This window comes from Ostrea edulis, chromosome 2 (genome assembly GCF_947568905.1).
Source record: "Ostrea edulis chromosome 2, xbOstEdul1.1, whole genome shotgun sequence".
In the NCBI taxonomy this organism is placed as follows: domain Eukaryota; kingdom Metazoa; phylum Mollusca; class Bivalvia; order Ostreida; family Ostreidae; genus Ostrea; species Ostrea edulis.
Genome location: NC_079165.1, coordinates 106,271,061 through 106,294,642, shown reverse-complemented (window position 1 = coordinate 106,294,642; position 23,582 = coordinate 106,271,061). Strand labels below are relative to the sequence as shown.

Below are 23,582 nucleotides of genomic sequence, written 5' to 3'. Positions count from 1 at the left end.
ATATCATAAATTATTTCACCTGTTTTAACCCAAATAATTTGATTTTAAATCGATGTTTACAAATAACCGCGTCACTCTGCCATTTCAAGTGACAGTCACGTGACCAGTTCAAACTTTCAGATCATCGGTGGTCTTATCTGTGTATAGCTGTGTATTTTGTTATAACAGTACCGTACCAAAGTTTAATAGAAATAAAAATATCAAATACCTCTTAGTAATTCGTTGTTTTAAGCTCTTTCAGCCTTAAAACTAGACAGTTGCGTATGAGTTAATACATCATGTTGGGATTCCCCTGATGTGCATGGGTCTATTTATAGACGTCTATTCTGGGATGATTTATATATGTAGCCACCATATTTACTTTCTAAATAATATTCGCACTGTTTTCTTTTACATGCAGATGTTTTCAAGCATGTAATTAAGGGAAAGTTAATAACTTTATAAAGTAAAGAATCTGCTTTAAAGTAATTAATTTATGTACAAAAATAATACATGAACATCGGGTCATACAGCTTTAATTAATATTTGAGTTGTGTAAAGCATAGCAACAAACTTAAATTTCAAAAACTGATGCAAAGATGTATTTGAGATATCTTAACTTTTCGTTTCCAAACAAGGCACAAGTCCTGTTTATGTTTATATGTCATGTGACTCAGCTATCAGTGTGTCGCCAAAGTTAACAGCTTCGGTAAAAATAGTTTTTAAAACAATTTTTTTTTAGCTCTTTCTACTTTGTGCTTGCTCCCTAAATTGATTATCATTAATGTATGTCGATATGTTGAATGTGTTTGACATACTTTTTCGGAATTTTGGTGTTCTTGCCTCCGCACATGGTTTCCTGGCTATGACAAAAGTGTTGACAAAACAAGATTTTGGGAGTCAGAATTTATGTAAATGCTATCCTGTGTAAAAATATTTATAATCCACTTTATATTTATAAATGATATTTATTTCTATAACAAAATACTGTCAATTTCAATCAATCAAATATTGTGTCCATGCCCTTTAAGACCTGATGCATGTATATTGCAGTACAGTTTAAACTATTATGTATGATTAATTTTATGGGTGTGCCCAGAGCCCTACCACAATACCAAATAATGAAAATATCAACTCAACATCTGCTGAACATAGGATTTTAAATTACAATGATGTGTAATTTCTGACTTCAGAAGAAGGAAAAGAATGAGGTGAAGGAGACTCCCCGAGATAAACCGCGGTGGCCGCCTCCTAGTGTAAGTCTTATTCAGGAGAATTGTTGTGTGGGTGGTGGTGGTGGGGGTGGGGGTGGGGGTACTAAAGATGCTGTACATGGTGACTTAAGTCTTACTCAGGAGAGTTGTTGTGTGGGAGGGGGGGGGTCTACTAGAGAAACTGTACGTGGTGACTATAACTTTTTTCCCTGTTGTACAGCCTGCTGGAGATCCTGCTGGAGATAAGGAGCGGGGGAAATATGATCAGTACCATGATTATTTAGACAAACTCGAGAGAGACCGAGATCAGCGAAAGAATAATCCACAGCCAGGTATGGATTTAATAAACCAGAGCGTGGCATTGAAAATTAGGCTTTAATTAAGGAAATCAAATAATTTAATAATTTCTACTCATTTCATGTAAAATAATAGTCAATTTGGGCAGTTTTTAAATGCACTATCAACTTCGAAATAGCATAAACTGTCCCAATATACTTTTTATTCTATAAAATGTGTAGAAATTACTTTTATTCATCATTCATTATTTAATGTAGTATAATATATTTGATGTAATGTGATGAAGAATTCTAAAGGAAATATGAATTTTAAATGATGTGGAGCAATGTTGCCATAGTAACAAAGTGGAAACAGGAGGCAAACTTATATATTATTTATTGTGATGTCATTCCTAGGACATCAACATGATCATATGATGAAAATTAACTGCAAATTATTTCATACAATAGTAAGAGTATATCTATCACATTGTGTTTTTATTGTGAAATTATATTATTTATGTATTTCTGTAAGAATGAGTTTGTTTTTCATTTTTGTCTTTTATTTCTGCATTTTTTATAAACTGTTGACAATACAAAAAAGACTCTATATTAAGATGAATATTCCTGAAAAAATATCTGCAATCTAATTTTTTTTCTCTTTGAATTCTAGTATTATTTATGGATTATGCTGATACATTTGTATGTACCGCTTTCATTTAAGTGGTTGGTAACAATGCTGCAGCCTACATGGCCGCCCCACGAGTGGCAGATCCCGCTAAGGCAATCCCAAACTGGAGGCGACCGGTCGGCAATGTCCCTGCCCCTACACCCGTCTATCAGCCCCCAAATCCTAACAGGTAGGGCAACACTAAAGCATTTTAAAACTCAAGTCACAAAATCAGATGAAGCTTACAGAACAAAGATGGATAAATCAGTTTTGTGTTTATGGATTTATTGATGTTGATGTGCAGGATTGTGGGGTTGAACAATCAGTTTTGTGTTTATGGATTTATTGATGTTGATGTGCAGGATTGTGGAGTTGAACAATCAGTTTTGTGTTTATGGATTTATTGATGTTGATTTGCAGGATTGTGGGGTTGAACAATCAGTTTTGTGTTTATGGATTTATTATACCCCCCGCAACAAGTTGTGGGGGGGGGGGGGGGGGGTATACTGGAATCGGGTTGTCCGTCTGTCTGTCCGTCCTTCTGTAGACGCAATGGTTTCCGGACTCTAAAGCATTATCCTTTCCACCTACCGTCACCATATCATATATATGGACTACCCATGGGATGAAGATGTTCCCTATCGATTTTGGGGTCAAAAGGTCAAAGGTCAAGCGCACTGGACATCGAAGTAGTAATATGGTTTCCGGGCTCTAAAGCGTTATCCTTTCCACCTACCGTCACCATATCATACATATGGACTACCCATGGGATGAAGATGTTCCCTATCGATTTTGGGGTCAAAAGGTCAAAGGTCAAGCGCACTGGACATCGAAGTAGCAATATGGTTTCCAGGCTCTAAAGCGTTATCCTTTCCACCTACAGTCACCATATCATACATATGGACTACCCATGGGATGAAGATGTTCCCTATCAATTTTGGGGTCAAAAGGTCAAAGGTCATGCACACTGGACATCGAAGTAGCAATATGGTTTCCATTTAAATTCTTTAATGGCTTTTTTCATCGCATGGAGATGCTGTGTTCCTAGATACCTTTTGGATTATAATACTGACGTTTTACTTATTACCTACACCCTTTGGGAGATTGGGGTAAGCAGGATGTATTCTTAGTGAGCATTGCTCACAGTACCTCTTGTTGGTGTTGATGTACAGGATTGTGGGGATTATGTTTATGGATTTATTGGTGTTGATGTACAGGATTGTGGGGATTATGTTTATGGATTTATTGGTGTTGATTTTCAGGATTGTGGGTATGAATAATCAGGCAGCTGAGAGAGCCAAGATCGTGGAGGACTTCGTACAAAGAAAAAGGGAGGCAGCTCAGAACAAACAGCGGGGACATGCCGATATATTCGGGGTTAGAAAAAAAAATTTGACAATGTGTACTTGATAAATTCAAGATGATCAATCCCAAACTTTTCTTTTAATGACATTAAATATAATTGCATGCGGTTTTTATTAATAGAATGCCAAATCATATGATCCCACGCCCCAACCAAATCCAGCAAATGATGATCAACGCCCTGGGTCTGCCCGCAATAGAGAGGAACAGGTATTCTATACACAGAGATCCGTATTGGTATAACCATGTTACTAAAAAACTTCAGTGAATACAAGCAAGTTTCTGGTTTGCAAAACTATACAATACATTGGTTTATTTGTTATCAATTATGGCGTAAATCCATTTTCAGGAATATTTAGAGAAGTTACGACAAATCAGACACCAAAACTACCAGGAGAGGCGCAATTTGGGGGGCGGAAATAAGTTTGAGGTAATATGCTGGAAATTGATATCATAAATTGGTTAATTTGTGCATTAGGAATATATGGCAGAGTTTTCTCAAAGGAAGTATTTTGAAACATTAGCACTCGCTATGGTTTTGACAAACTTTTTTGTCTTCTGCCACGAAAGCCAACATTTCAAATTCTCCAGATTTGCCTCATGTAATGTATATTGATTAATTCATTGTGATGTAATGTATTTATTGATTAATTCATTGTGATATAGTGTATATATTGATAAATTTATTTTGATGTAATATATACATGTATATTGATAAATTCATTCCGGTGAATCTTACTGTGATATTTTATGTCAGTTTAATCAATGACAAATATGCACTAAACTATCAGATGTGATAATATAAAGGGGAATTTCATCTGAATTCTATAAAGAGAAATTTTATCATTGAATATGTAAAGCGGTGGCAGATCCAGAGGGTGGGGGGGGGTGTTCTGGGGGCTCGGAAACACAACACAACACCCCCTGTCAGAACATTTTGCTAAAAAAAAAAATGGGGAGAGAATAATGCATTTTTAAGGGTGGAACCCCCCTTAAGACAAAAATTAATGGTAGCATCCCCCTTTAAAGTATTCCTGAATCTGCCCCTGTAAAGCCAATTTACATTGAGAATTTGGTAATTGCATTTTATACAGGAGGCTCAAGAGCAAGCGAAGAAAAATGCTGAATTAAGACGGATGAAGATTGAGGCTCTCAGGGTGATTCATCATAGAATGTTTATTGTTATTCAAAAATGATATTTATCACAGAAAAGGATTCATACAGTGAAACATGGTTACAGTGAACACACTTATAATGAATTCACACTTACAGTAAAACATGGTTACAGTGAACACACTTATAATGAATTCATGCTTACAGTAAAACACGGTTGCAGTGAACACACTTATAATGAATTCATGCTTACAGTAAAACATGGTTACAGTGAACACACTTATAATGAATTCATGCTTACAGTAAAACACGGTTGCAGTGAACACATTTATGATGAATTCATGATTACAGTAAAACACAGTTGCAGTGAACACACTTATAATGAATTCATGCTTACAGTAAAACACGGTTGCAGTGAACACATTTATGATGAATTCATGATTACAGTTGAACACAGTTGCAGTGAACACACTTATAATGAATTCATGCTTACAGTAAAACACGGTTACAGTGAACATGCTTATAATAAACTCATAATTACAGTAAAACACGGTTACAGTGAACACACTTATAATGAATTCACACTTACAGTAAATTACAGTTACAGCGAACACACTTATAAAGAATTCACACCTACACTGAAAGGATTTGTTTTCCCCATGATATTAAACATTTATTATGAACTTATTGGATATAATGAATAATGTTTATAACGAATCAAAATTGTTCGCCCTCAGCATTTCTCTATGAGCATGTTTTGCTATATTTCGTACTGATTTATTGTGAATTTCTTGAGCAGCAACAAGCAGATGACAGAGCAAAGTTGTTGAAGGATCAGCTGGAAAAAGACCGAAAAGAGATGTTTGAGAAGGAGAAACGATACAGGGAGCTCGGCGGGGCAGTTCCTGTAAGTTATATGAAATCTTATGTCATTAATTGTCATCAAATGTCTTCATGCTAGGAAAACAGTTGAAAAAGTATGGAGTTTTTAACTTGCTTTTACACTTTTAAATATTCCTGTATTTTTTTCCTAAATATTGTCCTACCATGATACAGTAATACACAGTTAAAGTGATCATGTTTATAATGAATTTTAAACATTGACAGTGAAGTGATTTTCATTCCGTGTAGTTTTAAAACATAATATGAACTTATTGAATATAACAAATAATGTTTATAACAAATCAAAATTGTTCATTCCCAGCACTTCACTATAAGCGTGATTTACTGTATTCAATAAATTAAGCATGAATTGGTTTGGGACACAAATTTACTAACAAGAAGAGCTGTAGGCTTCAAAATAATGGCACTTAAGTTCCCTTTCTTTCTATGTAGAGGGGCATATGATTTCTACTGACACTTCTGTATACAGACATAAGTTCCCTTTCTTTCTATATAGAGGGATATATGATTTCTATTGACACTTCTGTATACAGGCATAAGTTCCCTTTCTCTCTATATAGAGGAGTAGGGCTGTGTATCATGAGGGAAAAAAGTATCATGATATATCACGATATTTCATAAAAACATCGCAATATATCATGATATATCGAGTTTTTATCATGACTGTTTTTTCTATAATTATTTCTTGATTTTATATTAATACTGATTTATATTGACACTTCTGTGTACCGACTTAAGTTCCCTTTCTTTATATATAGAGAGGCATATGATTTCTTTGTCTTTAGTGTTCTGATATAGAAGCTTTAAACATTTAACACATCATTTACAATAAAACTTCAGTACGAGGTTGTAATACTGACTTTTCTTTTTAGTATAAAGCAAACCAAGGAAGGTAAGATGGACTAGATTATTTCATTCCAAAGGACTAGTTGCAATAACACCTATTACTGACCCAGTAATTTTACATCATGAATTCAGTGCAATTTAATCAAAATTAAATCCTTTGATCTGCACACGTATATCGCTATAGGATTTCATTTTAGATTAGAAGTTGGTGATTTCAACATTTCCATTTCATTCTTTTGATTGGAAATTATGTGCCACATGTGTTTAGATTATAACTAGCTTTTATTTGCAACATTATGATTATAATGAGTAATGGGTTAATCTTATTGCGCCACACCTTTTGTATTGTTATCTGTGTAACATGTAGAATTCCAGACAAAGTACATTATTTGTGGACCTAGCTCTTTCTAATAATGAATATAGATTATAAAGATGACATAAATATGTAAATGTACTGAAGTTAAAATATTTTGAAAAATCAAACTAAATATTAAAGAATCTCATTTTCCTGCAGACCCCTGCCAGCACCTCCAAAACCTCTGAGAAGTCCTGCTCCAGCTGTCTCTATGACAGGGGCTCTCAATGCCATCGGAGCAGAACCACCCAAACCAGTTGCCATGGAGCCAACAAGTCCTGCTGGCATGACGAGTGTTCTCAGTGCCATCGGAGCCAAGGCAACGGAGGACAAAGAAGAGGTGTCCAAGTAAGTGCAACACAATTTAGAAATACAGTTAAACTCATAAGAGTTATGGAGTTTGAGATAATTAGGTTTGACTGTATTGTACAGTGATTCAGTGGGGAAGACTTGTTATTTACTTGTTTTTTTATTTGTTGAAGGAGCCCAGATCAACGAAAGAAGGATAGCATCTTGAAGCGATTGAATGCAAAGGTAAGAATAGCATCATGAGTAAATGCAAAGGTAAATCTTCATCGGATGGCTCGCAGTATGGATTACGCTATTTTTACCTGAAAGAAGATACTCTTAATATGAAACATCCTCTTCATTTTTTTCTCAGGGACCAGGCAAAGCTAAATGGGGTAAACCAGAGAAGCCAGAAATAGCAGAAGAAAATTCACCCCCCGAGTCTGCCAGGTCCCAATGGGGCCAGGGTGATGAGATCTGTATTTCCAACTTACCACTGGAACAGACGGCTTCTCAGATGGAGGGTTTGTAACTCATTAATAGCCGTGATGTTCCGATAATGAATCTGCTTACTCAGTATTTGTAACTCATTAATAGCCATGATGTTCCGATAATGAATCTGCTTACTCAGTATTTGTAACTCATTAATAGCCGTGATGTTCCGATAATGAATCTGCTTACTCAGTATTTGTAACTCATTAAAAGATAGCCTTGATGTTCTGATAATCAGTATTTATAACTCATTAAAAGATAGCCGTTAATTGCCAGTTATGTTTGGATAACCAGGAGTTAATGAAGCTGCATACTCAGTATTTGAAATTGTCTTTCTATGCTATTACTGTTGTAGTTCACACCGATCAATTTGGTCAACCATTTCCATATTTTGAACTATCAGGTGTAATTAGTGCCCTGCATCGAATATGTTGGACCTCAACAGTTGTCTCCTTGCTTGCCCAACCATCCATTTTATGACAAGACCACAATTAGTCAGAGTAATTGTATAATTATTTGAAGATGGTACTTGACACAACCTGTGTAAAGAACCTGCTAAAGGTCATTTACTGTAGGTCAAGGTTACTGAGACACAAACATTGATATTCTTGAATAACTTTTGTAATCACCTTACAATGTAGCACTCTGTAATACATATAAAGCACTTGGTCAATAGATTTTCGAGCCCATTCTGCAACAAGCAATGTAACAATAAATACAGTTGAACTTCAGTATCTCTAACACCGATATCTCGAATACTATGGATATCTCGAATACTATGGATATCTCGAATACTATGGATATCTCGAATAACATGGATATGTCGAAGTGGTTCAGAAAATCTAATCATTTATATTTTTAGCTCACCTGAGCTGAAAGCTCAAGTGAGCTTTTCTGATCACCCGTATTCCGGCGTCTGTCCGTCTGTCCGTCCGTCTGTCCGTCTGTAAACTTTTCACATTTTCAACTTCTTCTCAACAACCACTGGGCCAATTTCAACCAAAGTTGGTACAAAACATCCTTAGGTAAAGGGAATTCTAAATTGTTAAAATAAAGGGCCAGGCCACCTTCCAGGGGAGATAATCAAGAAAAGGTAAAAATAGGGTAGGGTCATTAAAAAATCTTCTTCTCAAGAACCACTGGGCCAGAAAAGATGAAATTTATAGATAAGCTTTATTAGGTAGTGCAGATTCTAAATTGTTAAAATCATGGCCCCCGGGGGTAGGATGGGACTACAATAGGGGATCAAAGTTTTACATACAAATATATAGGAAAAATCTTCTTCTCAAGAACCACTGAGCCAGAAAAGCTGAGATTTATATGAAAGCTTCCTTATATAATGCAGATTCTAAATTATTAAAATCATGGCCCCCGGGAGTCGGATGGGGCCACAATAGGGGATCAAAGTTTTACATACAAATATATAGGGAAAATCTTTAAAAATCTTCTTCTCAAGAACCACTGAGCCAGAAAAGCTGAGATTTATATGAAAGCTTTCTTATATAATGCAGATTCTAAATTGTTAAAACCATAACCCCCGGGGGTCTGATGGGGCCACAATAGGGGATCAAAGTTTTACATACAAATATATAGGAAAAATCTTTAAAAATCTTCTTCCCAAGAACCACTGAGCCAGAAAAGCTGAGATTTATATGAAAGCTTCCTGATATAGTACAGATTCTAAATTGTTAAAATCATGGCCCCCGGGGGTCGGATGGGGCCACAATAGGGGGTCAAAGTTTTACATACAAATATATAGGAAAAATCTTTAAAAATCTTCTTCTCAAGAACCATTGGGCCAAAGAAGTTCACATTTACATGAAAGCTTTCTGACATAGTGTAGATTCAAGTTTGCAAAAACCATGGCCTCCAGGGGTAGGTTGGGGCCATAATAGGGACTACGGTTTTACATGCAAATAGATATGGAAAATCTTCTGATATGGACCAAGGTGACTCAGGTGAGCGATGTGGCCCATGGGCCTCTTGTTAGTATCTTGAATCTTCTTTTATCTCGAAGTTTTTCCTTTGTCCCATTGAGTTTGAGATAACGAAGTTTTACTGTATTTAAAATTCCATTATTGTAGCTACATCTGCCAGGGATGAGGTCGTGAAACATCCAGTTTCTGACGGCGGGGATTCCAAACCAAAGCTTCCTGAGAAGAAGTGGGGAGGCCCTAGTGACACTTTGTTAAACAAGTTAGAAAGCAAGCCAGGGGATGAGGTTGTGACAGAGGAAGACAGTGGCAAGCCAAAAGTTCCAGAGAAGAAGAAATGGGGCAGACCAAGTAACACTCTGCTCAATGCACTGGCAGATAAACCTGTGGTCACTGGAACAGTCTCAGCAGAATCAACTGGTCAGTTTTGTTTGGTGTGGGTTTTTTTTTTTTTTTTGGGGGGGGGGGGGGGTTGTGGGGGTTGTTTCGAATTCTGACATTTGATGAACATGTGTTCTTTTCAATCAGAAAAAAATCATGTCTCACAGACATCAGCTTCACTTTCTCTACTGACATTGCTGTGCTCGAAGAAAGAAATTTATTGACAACTGTCAATTATATATATGCCGCTCTGCAAAGAAGGAGGGGGCAAATAGCTTAGCACATGTCACTATGGAGGTCCGTGTTCCACATAACTGGAGAATGCTTTACCTTGCTGACCGCATACTTGGTAGATTGATACACATCAATGTGCACATATTCCCTACTGCTCAGCAGGTCAGTATGTCAAAGGTCAAGGTCACTACCAGGCACAAAAGATTTCATCTTGTGCAACGGATAACTGGAGAATGTTTTACAATTCAAACTTAGTATAGTATGTCCACGGTCAAGGTCACTACCAGGCCAGACAGGTGGCATGTGTTTAATAGATTCTGCTCTATTTTACCATGCAGATTTAATTCTTCATTGCTTTATACTGTGATTTGGGAAAGAGGGCGTATATGTTTTACAATTTTGGTTGTAGATTTAATTCTTCAGTGATGTATACTGTGATTTGGGAAAGAGGGCGTATATGTTTTACAATTTTGGTTGTAGATTTAATTCTTCATTGCTTTATACTGTGATTTGGGAAAGAGGGCGTTTATGTTTTACAATTTTGGTTGTAGATTTAATTCTTCAGTGATGTATACTGTGATTTTTGGAAAGGGCATATCTGTTTTACAAACATCTCTTGTTTTTTTAATCCTAATATTGTCTTCCAAAGTTTAAAAAAATCATTTGCTTTTCAAAGCCCTTACCATCTTTTTAGGGTTTTAAATTTGTAATTTGTATTCTGCAGAGTCTGCCTCTAGCCCAGAAGCCACCACCTCTAGCCCAGAAGCCACCAGCTCAGGTGTTCCTTCTGTGTCCACCACCATCACAATATCTAAACCGCCAGTGGTCCCCATCAGACAGGGCACCATCACTATCAGCAAGGACGGCCCCCAGAAAGGTAGGGAAATCACTCGTGGAGCCTCACAACATAAACTGTACACTTTCATAATGTTTCAATGAATGTAGTATTACACAGAATTCCTTCTCCAGATGTTGTGTGTAGTGTTATTTATTTATTTATTTAGAATCTGTACAATCTTCACTGATATCTTTTTCTGTATATATAATCTCACTTTTAACTGCGTAAACCTGTTGATTTTGATTAGAGGGGACAGTTATAGGTGCTACCATTACTGTTGATAAACCAGTGATTATAACAGGACAAGTTTATACCAGTCCAGGTAATCACTATTCTCTCATGCTTGTAACTAACGCTGGCTATTTACTTCATTTATTAAACGGTACAGGAGAAATTGATTGGCATTGGGGAAATGTGAAATGTACATGCTCAATGAAATAAGAAAATTACAATCTTTTGTGAATGGCATTGTGAAATGTGAAATACACTTGCCTGTTGAGATTTGAAAGTTACTACCTTATGTGAATAAACATAGAAATGATTGCATTTTGAATTTAAAAAGGAATCCTGCTCAGAAAATAGCAATAAGATAATGGAGATTTATGTGTGTTCTTAAATATTTTGTAAAAATAAAATGTTTAAAACTGATGTTGAATATTTCATTAAGACTCTGAAACTAGGGTTAGATGTTATTTTTATGTTAGTGGGCTAGACAATTTATGTTATATTACAAAGGTACAACTTTAAAAGGGCTAGGTATTTTGTCAATGTATAAATGGAGCTACATGTTTTCATAAGTGTTGCATGCAGTTTGGGACAGATTTCATTTGCTAGTCAAGGGAATGCAAGTTTTGTATTTTCATTTATTTATTCATACATGTTTATGAGTGTTGTAAAAATGTCTATCCTATTACCAGGAGAAAATCCAGAGTCAACCAATCAAGAATCAGAAAGTAAAACTACCAAGGAGGAAACTGACCAATCAGAAAGCACTGATAAATCAAATTCTAAGAATGATAAACTTAGTGACAGTCCACCAAAGTGTTCTGATAAACCCCCACTTCCATCCAAACCGGTTTTACCTAAACCCGTCATACTACCAAAACCAGACAAGCCCATGCAGTTTGGTTAGTTTTTAGTTTGCTTTTAGTCAGTTGTTGCTTTTTATGTTGAGGAACATACTGTAGATTCCTGAAGATACACGAGGAATTTATTATCACTCACAAAATAAAATTCAACTCTTTTAACTTTCTGTTGCTAAAATACAATGTACATGTTAGAACTTTTGATTAACAGACAACATGTGAATTCATGTCCACGCGATTTGATTTATCCGAGTCATTTTGTCATATTAAGTCCTCACGTAAAATAAGGAATCTGCAGTGCTCTAGATTTTGTTACTTTTTAGCTCCCCTGAGGTAAAAACTCAAGTGATCTTTTCTGGTTAAAGGCTGCCTGTTTGTTGTCTACTAATGATAAAATAAAAGAATAATCTTTATTTTCAAAGTCGGACATAACAGTCAACATGAACTATATGCTATATGCTAGCTATTTATTGACTTGCACAGATATTGGCACTAGGGGTCATTTTGTTTGTTAATGTTACACATATTGAACTTCTCAAGAACCACTGGGCCAATTTTGACCAAACTTGTCACAAAGGATCCTGTAAGTTTGAGGGAATTAAGTATATTCATAATGGCTGATTTCCTTTTACAGTTTGTCAAATTGATATACAAGTATCCTCATTTAGTGTAGATTGAAGTTTTTCACATTAAGACCTTTTGGTTCTGGGGGAGGGGTCACAAGAAAGGGACTCGTGATTCGGGATATAAAATTTTACACGGGAAAAGACAGTAGCTCAGGTGAGCATTGTGGCTTATGAGCCTATTGTATAATATCAAGTAGATTTTCTGCATACATTGCTCAATGTATCACAGATAATTGAATGGTACATTTATAGTATGCTTGCTGGGAATATTTTAGGGTCTGTAGGGGGGCGAAATAAGGCCCCATTCCTAATGCTAGAAAGCAGGTATTTTCCCCCTTTTTTTTTTGGCCTCTGCTAATTTGAAGGAGGTAAGCTTTGACCAAATTGAAAGTCAGAAGGAGTCTAATTATACCATAATGCACTCTGATTTGGTTTTCTCCCTACTTCTTTGTATGGGACATTTTTCCAAATTTCAAGCAAATGCCCTATTTTTCCCAATTGGAAAGGCCCAGGCCCTTGAAATAAAGACCTTGGAAAAACCCTGCTTGTGTAGTTTTAGGTAGTAGGATATATCAGTTCTTACTTTATGCATGCTTTGAATTTTCTACCTTCATTATCCATTTTTTCTGAAAATCTTTGTCTTGCATTTTAAAACCGGGTCATCCATGTATGTGTACACATATTGTATGTATTCTTTTATAGCAGGATTATTATTTTAGCAGTGGTTTATATGTTGTTTTATGATGTCACTTAATAGTGTATTAGCTCCGATTGTGCTAAATTTTGAGTATGCTGAAATGAAGTTTTCTTTGACTGTCAGGTGACTCCGGCAGTGTTCCTCAGGCTGTTAAAACAGAAGGAGCTGGGGACTTGTTTACAAAACCAGACACTGGTAATAAACCAGATAAACCAGACAACCAGGAATCCAAGAACGAAACCGTAAAAGAAGAACTTCCAGTGAAGTAAGTTTAAAAATTAGATGGGCACACCTTAAGGAGGAATGCTACAGTAGAGAAATTTGATGTGGATGAAAAGTGGAGGATATGTACTACAATATTTTGAAATTGATAACTTATTTAGTCAAAAAATGCAGTTTTATTAGAAAGTAATCTGAAGAAAATTTTAATTGAATAAACAAATATTAATGATATTTATATTTTCATTCATTTTTTAAAGGAATTCCGCCCATTATGATGATGTAGTAACCTCCTTAATTGTCCCACTCTTTCTTTCACCGTTAGTTTCCTGAAACTCTGAAGCTTTACTATACTTTTTTAGCCGAGTTGCGTAGCAATTCTCGACTTTTAAATTGGCGAAGGATGGGTGGGCGGGCGGGTTTGTTGGGCGGTTGACATCCACAATTAGCTTGTCCGGTCTCTAACTTTCATACTTTTTGGTTCATCTTTGTTAGACTTACATATCATGATCACATCCAAAAGAGGAAGGTTCCTATTTATTTTAAGGTCAAAGGTCAAGGTCACTTTGTCACTAAATGCCATAGATTTGAGCTTGTCCGGTCTCTAACTTTCATACTACTAGGGGCATCTTTGTGAAACTTACATTACATGATCACATCCAAAAGACGAAGGTTCCTATTTATTTTGAGGTCAAAAGTAGTATATACTGTAGATTTGAGCTTGCCTCTAACTTTTATACATGTACTTGCTGGTGCATGTTTATCAGACTTCAAATCCTGATGACATTCAAGATTCATGTTGCTTTTGAAATCCAAAGGTCAAGGTCATTATCACACTAAATACCTATTGCGGCCATTCAAAGCTTCACACTTATAAACTATATTAAATACGTGCATGTTTTTTCTTCGTGAATGCAAGCATGCATAATTTTCCAAACTGCAACTCGGCCAAACGCATCTTTGATGCGTTTTAGCAATTTTTTTCTTTAAATTATGTATTTATCTTTTGTAGCAAAAAACGAAACTCGGCTGTGATTCTTGGGATTACTTGTGGAGAGTTTGACATTGGGAATGCTCAGGTACTTGTCTAGATTGACATTGCATGGGTGCATTATTACATTATTGCAGTGAAGTAACGGTACAACTGGTACTCCGGTACTTTACACCGTGAAAAAAATCAAATTCTAGGGAAAACTCCAGAATTCAAACAAGGAAAATATCTAAAATTTCTCTTATTTTTCTTTTCAGCCTAGCATGTTTATAAAGATTTAATTTGATGGTTTGTGTATACATGTACTGTAAATTCCTAAATATACGCGTGGAATTTATTCTCACATAATTTTGTGAAAAGCGTCACTCGCAATATGAAATTACTCACTTTAATTTCTATATTGCTAAAGTACATGTAAAATATCTTGATCAACAAAACACTCACAATTTGATGTCTGCGAGTCATTTCACGATATTAAGTACTCACGTAAAATAAGGAATCTACAGTATGCTTTTTTACTGCGCTCTGTGTAGATTTACATAAAATTTTGCGATTTCCAGATGTTGCGTACCTGTTCTGAGCCTGATCTTGCTAAGCTGACACGCACTGCAGAGTTTACAGAAATTGTAAAAAGAACTAGAAAACAGAGTTTGGACCTAGAAAAACTGAAGAGTGAGGTAAATTTCCTGTTCATTGCTGATTCGTCTGCTGTGGTTTCATCCTATTAGTAAATTGGTATCGTATTGCAGTGTGTCAAGAGAGTTTGAAATCTTATGAAATTGTGACAACACAAATGTGTTACAGGAGGAGGAGGATGAGGAGGAACTGCTGGAATGTCTGCTGGCCAATGTCAACAATAAGGATGGAGACAGTGAGGACAAAAGCCCAGAGTGCCCTGTCAGTCCCCTCAGACTGGAGGAGGACCAGTCTCCTGAACTGGAGGAGGAGAACAATGAGGATGGGTGGGGAACCAGTTTTGTTAAAATGTTACAAAGTAGTCATTATTGAGATTGAAGACAAACATTGGGGCTTGACCTGCTTTTGTAATATAACATGTAGTCTTGGGCTATAAAGCAAACTTTGTGTTGATTTCAGTGATGATGAAGATGATGAGGATTTGATGAGTGTGAGGGAGACCATGCAGAGCCTGCTCCTCAGAGAGTACAGCACAGGTAAGGATCAAAACAAGTCATGGCAATCCCAAAAATTGTTAAGACTTATATCTAAAGGTACAGTGGAACCCCGTTATTACGTTTTCCATTTTGTCACAATAAAATAACGTAATACTGGGGGCAACGTAATAAACGTTCCCAGTTAAATCCGTTAAAAATATCATTTGGAAATTGTATATCGTTCGTTGGTACTCCGTGAAGGGGTGTGTGAATATATCTTTACTGTTTCTTTGTTTAAAAGACTATGATACTTTGTTTTATTTACATCTTATCTTTAATGTCCGTAATTCTTCATGTTCTTATCCCTTTTCTTTATTTCGGTGTAGGATACATAAGGATGTTTTGATAAACGTTGCTTTTTTTGCATTCGTTTGGACCGCCATTTTGTTCAACTTTAAAACAATGCGTTCATTAACTTTCTCTCAATAACTCGTTCCGGTTCGTATTCAACATTCGTATTAAAAAATAACAAAACATCGTTTTTATTAAGTTCTCTAATTACACAATACACAACACAATAAAAAAAAAATCCCACCCAAAAAACAACAAAACTATAGACACAAAACGCACACGATACCCAACACTTGCACACTTCTCACCAACGATAAACATGCACGGAGAACAATTTAAGCGCAATCCACATAAAAAAAAAAATATGATGCACGAAGATTTCATTTATAACGCTAAATGATGGCACTAAAATCACGTGCGCATCAAGGGATTTTAAAATATTCACTGAGGTAAATGCCGTGCACAAATCGGCCGATAGATTGGTGTATGTATGGACGAGATTTACGAACATCCAAGCTGCATGTCCAAACAACGAACAATTTTATTTAATTGAACACCTTTAGTCACCTATGTCCAAGCAGTTACCCAAGCGGTTGTAACATTGCTACGATAAATTTTGTCTTTCTTGTTTGGTACCAAAGCTGTCCGTGAATAGAGTTTTAATAGCGAAGGTAATCACACTATGCTGAACCCGCAGGTGGTTGAGAAATTATTTCTTTGATTATCAAAATATGAAAAATGAAGTAAATTTCATAGAGTACAATTTCTAAATAAACATTATTTAATTGTTTATCACTGGCTTCTATACGGGGTATTCACCTGTATTGATGTCGCTAGATCTATCGAAGCGTGATCAGTCAAGCGTCTCTAATCCCCAAACAGACCAGGAAATTTACGTGGTGACTGCCTCAGGCAGTCAAGGTGTGAATGGCTTATTGTGTCGCCTGCGTTACGCAGTGGCGACATATAGGGATCACTATCCGTCATCCTGCGTCGTCGTCTGGCGGCGGCGTCTGGCGTCGTCGTCGTCACAAAAAATTTCTGTCACAGTTTTCTCAAGAACCTCATGGGACAACTTCCTGATATTTGGCACAGAGCATCACTGTGGCCAACTGTATTGTGTAAGACATTTTCGAATCTGTCGCTTATCAACTTCCTGTTTGCCGGGACTTAGAATTTTTTACAGCAAAAAAATTTCTGTCACAGTTTTCTCAAGAACCACATGGGGCAACTCCCTGATATTTGGCACAGAGCATCAGTGTGGCCAACTGTATTGTGTAAGACATTTTCGAATCTGTCGCTTATCAACTTCCTGTTTAGTGACAAAAACCATTTCAATAATTTACTTTTTCAACATTATACGTGATATATTACATATAGAATGAACTAGCAGGCGACACATGTCTTCCGGGGAAGACTTAATACTGCGTTATTTTGAGAATCGCTATTGAATAATTAGGGGTTTATTACGTTTTTGTCGGAATATTTACAACGTAATACCGAGTCCCGGCATTTTAGGACAACGTAATAACGAGGTCTATTTTATATAGGTTTGTTAAGAAATGGTTTTGTGCTTTGAAATTCCAACGTAATATGCGGACTAACGTAATAAAGGGGGAACGTAATAACGGGGTTCCACTGTACTTCATTTCAGTTGATGGTATGTGTATTCAAAATTTTATACTGATGACAGCATGCATTATTATGTGCTTGTTTTGATGGGTCGTATTAAGGCATAGACTTTCCCATCCTTTTATCCATCTGTCTATCTGTCCATTTGTTAGCTTTTTCATATGTGGTCATCTTTCACACTGTTAGGGCCTAGGACTATCACACCAGGTCAGCTGATGCATCTTGGAGGAAAGATGTTTCATGACCCAAAAATAGATCATTGTGGTCTCCTTTTGGAATTCATAGCTATACATACTTAAGTTGTTTACAGGCAGTATCTTGCACATTGTGAGGCCTAGGACCATCAAACTTGGTCAGTTGATGAAGGGAAGATGTGTCCTGACCAAAAGTAGGTCACTTTGGCCTCATTTTGAAATTTTATGACCATACATGGTCATAATGTGTCCAGGTCATATCTTACACTTTGTAAGGCCTAGTTCCATCAAATGTGGTCTGCTGGTGGATTTTGGAATATACAAACATAGATATGTTTTGTGTACATATAGTTCCAGATAAGCGTATCATGTAATTTAGAGGTGCATTCTATCGTAATCAAAATCCCTGTCATTATCAGACGAGGAGAAGAGAGCTTCGGCTACACTGAATCTAACAGAAAGTAAGGAGGATGACATCAGAGAATCTGACGAGGACAGCGATAAAGAAGGTGTGTAGGAGTAATGTTTTACAAAATGTAAAATTCAGAATTTCTGTAGAAGTATTATAAAATTCAGAATATCTTTTGAAGTGTGAAGTAATGTACAAAATGTAAAATTCAGAATTTCTGTAGAAGTATTGTAAAATTCAGAATTTCTGTAGAAGTATTGTAAAATTCAGAATTTCTTCTGAAGTGTGAAGTAATGTTGTACAAAATGTAAAATTCAGAATATTTTCTGAAGTGTAAGAGTAATGTTGTACAAAATGCATAATTCAGAATATCTTCTGAAGTGTGAAGTAATGTACAAAATGTACAATGTTATAAAAAAAAAAAAAAAACACAGTTTAGAAATTATATTTTTATGAAGGTGTTGTGGGTAAGGATAATGGTGGTGAGGAAGATAATGAGGAGGAGGAAGTTGAGGAGAGGGACCAGTCCGAGGATCCGTCAGAATCCCTGGACAGTGAGAACCAGTCCGAGAATGTTGACAATCTGTTTCAATCAGGTAAACAAACGTGAATTCCATGTATTGAGTTAAAAGAGGGTGGGGCATTAAAGTGGCCGTTTAGCTCAAAATGATAAATTTTTTCAGCCTGAGGAACAAAGCTGAATAGTATGTGTACTGATGAGAGATTTTGTCTCCTCAAGGTATCTTGATAAATTTGGAAAAGCACATCTGCAATAGCAATCAGATTTGGGTGACAAATATTGATTTCTAGGTTGGACATCCAAGATTGAAAGCACCATAACGTTTTGTATATATGATAAAATATAGATGATTTGTCAAGGTGAAATTGGTTTATTGAGATGAATATTTAAGGAGGTATGCTACACAAAGGAAATTTGATGTAGATGAAAAGTGGAGGATATGTACAACAATATTTTGAAGTTGAAAATTTTCAGATTTATTTTATTTTGTCAAAAAATACAGTTTTAGTAAAACGTAATCTGAAAAAAATTTAAAACCCCTGCTGGACTCGAACTTGCTACCTACAGTTCAGCAGTCGTTATTCTAACCTACTGAGCTACTCGGCTAGATATTTAAATGGAAAAGGAAAAGTCAAATATTGCTGATATTGATTTTTTCATCCATGTTTTTAAAGGAAGTCAGCCATTATGACGATGTAGAGCACTACCTTAATTTGTTGTATATTTGTTGCAGCATGGAAAAGATTTTTATTGATTTTCAAGATCAAACTCCAAGTTGAAAATGAATGATAATGGATTGAAAATAATTTATAAAGGACAAAAAAATTGCCTGAGAAATAGATATTATAGTATGATTCATAAGTAGAGCTTGTAAAGTCCAAGGTCATCTTGAATTTTGGCTTGTTAATATACACTTGATGACATCAGATGAGTCTGTGGAGTGATGATCTGAAGACGAATGGAAGACTGACATGAGCTCCTCTAGTCAGGGTTCAGTCTGTCTGTGAAACATTGTTTTTGTGAATTGAGTTCTGTTTGTCTGTGAGATTGTATCTGTGAACTGAGCCCAGTCTATTTGTGACATGTTCCAGTGAATTGGGTTCAGTTTGTGAATGTTCCTTTAAATTTGGTTCTATGCATATGTAATGGATATATGCCAAATATAGTTCTGTATGAAAGCAAATACAAACAATCTGTATAATCTGGAGGTTGCTTATTGTGGACATTCATTTTGTCATCAAACTTTGAATACCATAACCTGTTTACCGCCGTGGTGGCTGAGAGGTTAGAGCGTTCGCCCCGCATGCGGAAGGTTGGGGTTCGAATCCCGGCCACGACAGACCGAAGTTGTTAAAACGGGTAGTGACAGTTTCATCGCCAAACACTCGGTATCAGGTGTGAATGTCACGGGTCCTCGGAGATTACCTTAAAAACGGATGACCCGTGTCACAGTAGGTGTGGCATGCTAAAGAACCCTCACTGCTCAAAGTCCGTAAGCGCCAAGCAAAGGCCTAAATTTGAAGCCCTTCACTGGTCTTGGTGATGTCTCCATATGAGTGAAAATTTTTCGAGTGAGACGTTAAGCAAGATACAATCAATCAATCAATCATAACCTGTTTCCTTCATTGTTGTTTCTAAGCACAATGAATTCTTTGGTATTAGGGATGTCTGGCTTTACCTGTATGGCTTTTTCCTGCGTATTATTTCAGATGACAGCGACCATGACACACAGTTTGGGGACGACGATGACTTTGATTTGTTTAGTCGACTTGAGGAATCTCGAGCAGAACTGGAGTCAGAGTTAGGATGTGACAAATTCCTAAAAGTGTACAAGACTGTGCAGGTTTGTCTGTATTTGAATGAGTCTTTTACACAAAATCTCCTAATGAAAGCCAGTTTATATATATACAGTTGAACTTCAATATCTCGAATATCATGGATATGTCAAAGTGAGTGGGAAGTCTGAACTACATTTTCACTATGTATTTTAACCTCAATATCTGGAACCCTCAGATATCTCAAATTTTGTTTTTGGCCCCATCGTGTTGGAGGTAACAAGGTTTGACTGTATGTATACTGTAATAGTTGTGGAGATGAAGGGAAAGGAAGCCCATGTTTAGTTATTGATACACGGAATGTACATGAAACTCTTAATTTGCAGTTAAACCTGAGATATGGTGCCTCAAGATATATGCTTCATATATACTGATCAACAAAAGAAATGCATTGTACAATTTCTTATTCAATTTAAGACATGAGAAATACTTAATAATTGATTTATTGATAACACAAAAATTAGGTAAATGCTGAGTTAATAATCAAAGTATCACATCTACTAATGATAATTACAATCATTAGTAGTTCAAGGTCACCCACGCTCAATATCTAGTGTGTTCCCACAAGCACCATTGACTGTCTGACAATGCCTTCCTCATGGACACAGTTAAGACTCTAAAAAGTGTTTAGGGATGTTGTTGCACTCTTAGCTGCAGAGCTCGGGCCAGTTGTTGCAGAGCTCGGACCAGTTGTTGCAGAGTCTGAGGCTGTGGTTGTGTGTGGTGGATGCGCCTATGCAGTTTGTCCCATGCATGTTTGATTGGGTTCAAATATGGAAGAAAATTTACATATTAAAAAATCATGAATAAATGCTGTACAAATTCAAGGAAATACAATGTAGCTAGTGATTTTACTGCCTTTAGAATATATTTACTATTTATGCACAAACTGGGGGGGGGGGGGGGGGGGGGGCATGATCACATAAACTGAGAACACATGGACTTTAGATTATATCTATACCAAGGAAGATATTACCTGCAATTATGTTAAATAAATCATCTTTCTCTCATTCTCTCTCTCTCTCTCTCTCTCTCTCTCTCTCTCTCTCTCTACCAATGATTTTCCAGGTTTAATTGCAATTCAATTTCCTGAGGGTTAATATGCATGTCCCCTTGTTTTCAGTCACTCAGTATAAGTTTGAATTGTCTATAATTATGATATAACTTACAGGCACTCCAGGAAGATGAGGATGAGAATATTGAGGAGGGGGCCAAACTGGTGACCAATATTCTGGGTAAAGACAAGGAACATCTCTACCCCAAGATATTCCAGCTGGTTATTGCAGATGCTGCCTTTACTGAGGGTAGGTGTTGTCATGATCTATACATTCAGAGGTGGACTAACCATTGAGATACATTCAGTTCAAGAGGAAGTTTCAGTCGGTCAGATAGTTCACTTTTCTCATGGCACAGATGGGATTTCAGCAGTATTTACGTGACATTTATTTTTTTTTAAAAAAGAAAAATTATTCAGTTACATAGCTGAATTAGGCCCCAAAAATTCAAACCATACTTTCTCAGGCACCACCATATTCATTGAGAAATTACCGCATGGAATTTTCTCAATTTGTTTTCTATTTCATGGAGGTAACTGATATATATATGTAAAACTTTAAGAAGGTTTTAATAGAATTGTAAGTATCTTTTAGATCAAATAGTTATTGAATGCATACTCATTAATGTGCAAGTGTTTAAGAATACTTTAGTAATCGTATACACTTAATAGTAAATATTTATAAAATATGAAATAAGAATTCCATTGTTTATTCTATATATCAGAAAGAAAAGGTAACTCATGCTACAGTTAATATAAAAAGGAAAGATAACTCATGCTACAGTCAATATATAAAGGAAAGATAACTCATGCTACAGTTAATATAAAAAGGAAAGATAACTCATGCTACAGTCAATATATAAAGGAAAGATAACTCATGCTACAGTCAATATATAAAGGAAAGATAACTCATGCTACAGTTAATATAAAAAGGAAAGATAACTCATGCTACAGTCAATATATAAAGGAAAGATAACTCATGCTACAGTCAATATATAAAGGAAAGATAACTCATGCTACAGCTTAGTTAATATAAATGCCTGCCTCATCAAAATTTGAAATTTTTGGTCTGAGAAACTATTTATTTTTTTACCTTATGAACCTTCCTTATATCAGGTAGTTTTGGCGTCCCTAATTTTGGAGTCCGTTATATTTCAGTATTTAGTCTGTCTAAACAAATCTTGTGGAGTCCGTTATATTTCAGTATTTAGTCTGTGTAGACAAATCTTGTGGAGTCCGTTATATTTCAGTATTTAGTCTGTGTAAACAAATCTTGTGGAGTCCGTTATATTTCAGTATTTAGTCTGTGTAAACAAATCTTGTGGAGTCCGTTATATTTCAGTATTTAGTCTGTGTAAACAAATCTTGTGGAGTCCGTTATATTTCAGTATTTAGTCTGTCTAAACAATGTTTTCCTTCATTTATCTTTGGTAATCAAATCTCAATACAGACAAACCAGAGACTGTAAACCCGGCCTGGATTTCCCAAAAGAAACTCGAGTCGATACTCGGGCTTATGTCTGAGATTTTACTCCTATTGTAACTGCTAAAAAAAAACCTCAAACTTAAATTTGAGATTATTTTTGGAGCCTGAATATGGTAATCATTTTTTTTAATTTATTTATCATTGATTTGATGTTCTTTAGATTTAATGAGTGCCAAAAGAAAAAGAAGAATAGCAAATTAAAACCTGTAAATGGCTTCAGCCAAAGAGAGTTTAGACTGCTAACCCTAATACGTAAATCTGTTTATTTACAGAGCAAAATGAAAGTAAGATCACATGATATACACGGTAACTCTCAGCACCTGTGTGTTGTGTTTGCTTATCAGGATAAGTCTTTTCTGTTTTAGATACTTTGGAACCATGTGCAAATGTTTACAATCTCTTAACAAAAGCGTTTTTAAGTCTAATGCTTTTTTATCTGTTGTGTCTTGAGTTCTTGTACAAACTATTTTTGTGAGATTTCCATTTTC

The 23,582-nt window shown here is 35.9% G+C and overlaps 1 protein-coding gene across 8 annotated transcripts in view; it reads left to right on the top strand.

The window, feature by feature from the left end:
* The window catches only part of LOC125679005 (serine/threonine-protein kinase Nek1-like), a 52,961-nt gene that overhangs the window by 25,355 nt on the left and 4,024 nt on the right, over nt 1-23,582 (top strand). For 3 of the 8 annotated variants that reach the window (XM_056155962.1, XM_056155968.1, XM_056155970.1), the window contains 25 exons: nt 1,173-1,235; nt 1,414-1,525; nt 2,193-2,328; nt 3,401-3,515; nt 3,624-3,710; nt 3,850-3,930; nt 4,595-4,657; nt 5,413-5,520; nt 6,389-6,408; nt 6,877-7,065; nt 7,200-7,251; nt 7,379-7,529; nt 9,582-9,851; nt 10,771-10,923; nt 11,132-11,206; nt 11,802-12,011; nt 13,416-13,557; nt 14,524-14,590; nt 15,063-15,179; nt 15,307-15,464; nt 15,598-15,674; nt 18,211-18,300; nt 18,659-18,796; nt 20,430-20,563; nt 21,727-22,541. In XM_056155962.1, the coding sequence (XP_056011937.1) occupies nt 1,173-1,235; nt 1,414-1,525; nt 2,193-2,328; nt 3,401-3,515; nt 3,624-3,710; nt 3,850-3,930; nt 4,595-4,657; nt 5,413-5,520; nt 6,389-6,408; nt 6,877-7,065; nt 7,200-7,251; nt 7,379-7,529; nt 9,582-9,851; nt 10,771-10,923; nt 11,132-11,206; nt 11,802-12,011; nt 13,416-13,557; nt 14,524-14,590; nt 15,063-15,179; nt 15,307-15,464; nt 15,598-15,674; nt 18,211-18,300; nt 18,659-18,796; nt 20,430-20,563; nt 21,727-21,906 (2,988 nt within the window). In that variant the 3' untranslated portion in view covers nt 21,907-22,541. Of the gene's footprint in view, nt 1-1,172; nt 1,236-1,413; nt 1,526-2,192; nt 2,329-3,400; nt 3,516-3,623; nt 3,711-3,849; nt 3,931-4,594; nt 4,658-5,412; nt 5,521-6,388; nt 6,409-6,876; nt 7,066-7,199; nt 7,252-7,378; nt 7,530-9,581; nt 9,852-10,770; nt 10,924-11,131; nt 11,207-11,801; nt 12,012-13,415; nt 13,558-14,523; nt 14,591-15,062; nt 15,180-15,306; nt 15,465-15,597; nt 15,675-18,210; nt 18,301-18,658; nt 18,797-20,429; nt 20,564-21,726; nt 22,542-23,366; nt 23,408-23,582 lie in introns of those variants that run through there. The other 5 variants (XM_056155965.1, XM_056155966.1, XM_056155963.1 and 2 more) reach the window with 5 other exon arrangements.